Source organism: Micropterus salmoides, unplaced genomic scaffold, assembly GCF_014851395.1.
Source record: "Micropterus salmoides isolate LMB-PRFRI ecotype aquatic unplaced genomic scaffold, ASM1485139v1 Ms_hic_scaffold_19, whole genome shotgun sequence".
NCBI lineage: Eukaryota > Metazoa > Chordata > Actinopteri > Centrarchiformes > Centrarchidae > Micropterus > Micropterus salmoides.
The window spans coordinates 28,972,795-28,974,745 of record NW_024041039.1 but is presented as its reverse complement, the minus strand read 5'-3'; the positions used below and the strand labels follow the sequence as shown (position 1 = coordinate 28,974,745).

At 41.7% G+C, this 1,951-nt stretch overlaps 1 protein-coding gene across 1 annotated transcript in view; it reads left to right on the top strand.

The window, feature by feature from the left end:
• Positions 1–119, top strand: part of LOC119910950 (aarF domain-containing protein kinase 1-like) — a 29,733-nt gene extending 29,614 nt beyond the window's left edge. Inside the window, exon 4 of the mRNA XM_038729817.1 lies at positions 26–119. Coding sequence (XP_038585745.1) covers positions 26–64 — 39 coding nt within the window. The 3' untranslated portion in view covers positions 65–119. The remainder of the gene's footprint in view (positions 1–25) is intronic.
• The last annotated feature ends 1,832 nt before the right edge of the window (positions 120–1,951 follow it).

The window sequence follows — 1,951 nt, the reverse complement described above, 5'->3', positions numbered from 1 at the left end:
TCTGTGGACGAAAGGCTCCATGTTGGTACAGTGGCTCACTGCTCTGCTGGCATTTCTGCACTGAGACTCATCTGGACATCACACTGGAACATTAACAACAGGCCGAACCGCTGGCTCTCGAGCATACTAACACATTTTGAATATGTGTTCAGACACACACGTACACACCTCTCTCTCTCTCTCACACACATTTACTTCCACAAATGGTAATGGCATAATTTGTAACTCGTGGACACTACAAGGTCACAAGATGCTGATGTCTTTGGACACCAGGAGCAACCGTGGCTGCTGAAAATCTTTTTTGTTTTGTCCTACTATTTTGTCATGATTGTCACGTATGGACACAAGTTTTATGGTGATAACTTGAGCTTTGGTTTCGGGACTTAACAACTAAAGGACACCCAACTCCCAAAATGCGAAAGAGGTTTTGCTTTTGGAGGCTCACGATCGCTGGCTCATTTGTTGCTTTCACGGCCCTCGGTGGCTTGGCACGCCACATGGCCAGCTCGAGCTGGTCTTTGCCAATGGGGATGTCTGAGTCCTCGTCTGTTTTGGTTTGCGGGAAACTCTTTGCAGCAAACGGGCCATTATCCCTGGATTGCTCCTGAGTTAGAAGGCTACTGGAGTTGTTCTTGATTCAGTTGACTAGCCTCCAAACGCTGTCCTTGGGAGTAGGCTAGTGAAAGTTAATTCGAACTGAAATAAAGGCTTAAAAGAAACTTGGTTGTTTCTGAATTAAAAGTTGCGTGTGTTAAACGGTCTGATAACTTTATACAAACCAAACAAAAGGTAAATTCACCGAAGGTTCGCGGGACCTCGTGAATATTGCCAAATTTCTATAAGAAGAAAACTTGAAGTTGCAGAGATTTTCCCCGGGCCGAAGCTCTTGGATGCTGGACGTTGCTAGGAGAGGTCGCAGGAGCAAGCGAGAAGAGCAGAGAGAAGAGCAAATGTCCCTTGGTGCGTGTCCCCAGGTAGGAGGGCTTTGTTCCTCCTCCACAAAATCAACTATTTTCTTAAATACCATAAACAGTTACACCGTTATAAGTTATAACAACATTTCATAGTGATAATATTGATTGTTACATGTTCTAATAACAAAATATCTAAGAAGGTGTTTAAGCATGGCATTGGTATAAATCACAGGCAGGAATGTTAATGAGCAAAAGTTAATGAAATTAACAGCACAGCAAATTATTTTCCTTATGGTTCCTTCTTTTCCACATAGTTGCTAAACAATAACGACATGGTAATAAATACTCAAAACTGAAGTGGCCACTAACTAACTTTTAAAGATTATGTAACTAAACAAAGCTACAACTAGCTGCTTAGTTTGAGAAACATTATAAGAGAAACATTATAATGTTTCTCATTATAATGAGAAACATTATAATGAGAAACATATTTCTGGCATCTGGCATTCTTATCAGTATTTACATCAGCGCGAAAAGGGAGAGGCAGTGTTTGGTGTGTGTGTGTGTGTGTGAGGGAGGGTCTCAGTTTATGCCTTTAGTTTATGACTGCTGAGGTCCTCACAGCCTGGTTCAGGGTGAGGTTATGTCTCTGGAGAAGGTTAAATTGTCATTTTGACAGTCAGGAGTAGAGTCAGTTGTCTTAACTCCACAGGAGATGGTGGTTTTGCTTGGTTGTTTACTTTTGGCATGAAATAATTAAATGTCCACTGGTTGGTTCACTACACTTGTGATACCATGCTTTCTGAGGCAGTGCAATATTATTGTTAGATTGTGATATTCAGTAGTCATGAGCTTTAGGTAATAGGGCTTAAATAAAATTATGTGCAACCTTTTAACCAGGGCTGCAGCTCTCAAACACCATGTCAGGGCTACGTCATCTTATACAAGGCGCCTTATAGGCAGCCCTAAAGTGGATAAAACAATACACTCCACCACGCAGAAAAGAAAGTGATGCAGCAAAGGCGAGAGAAAGAAAC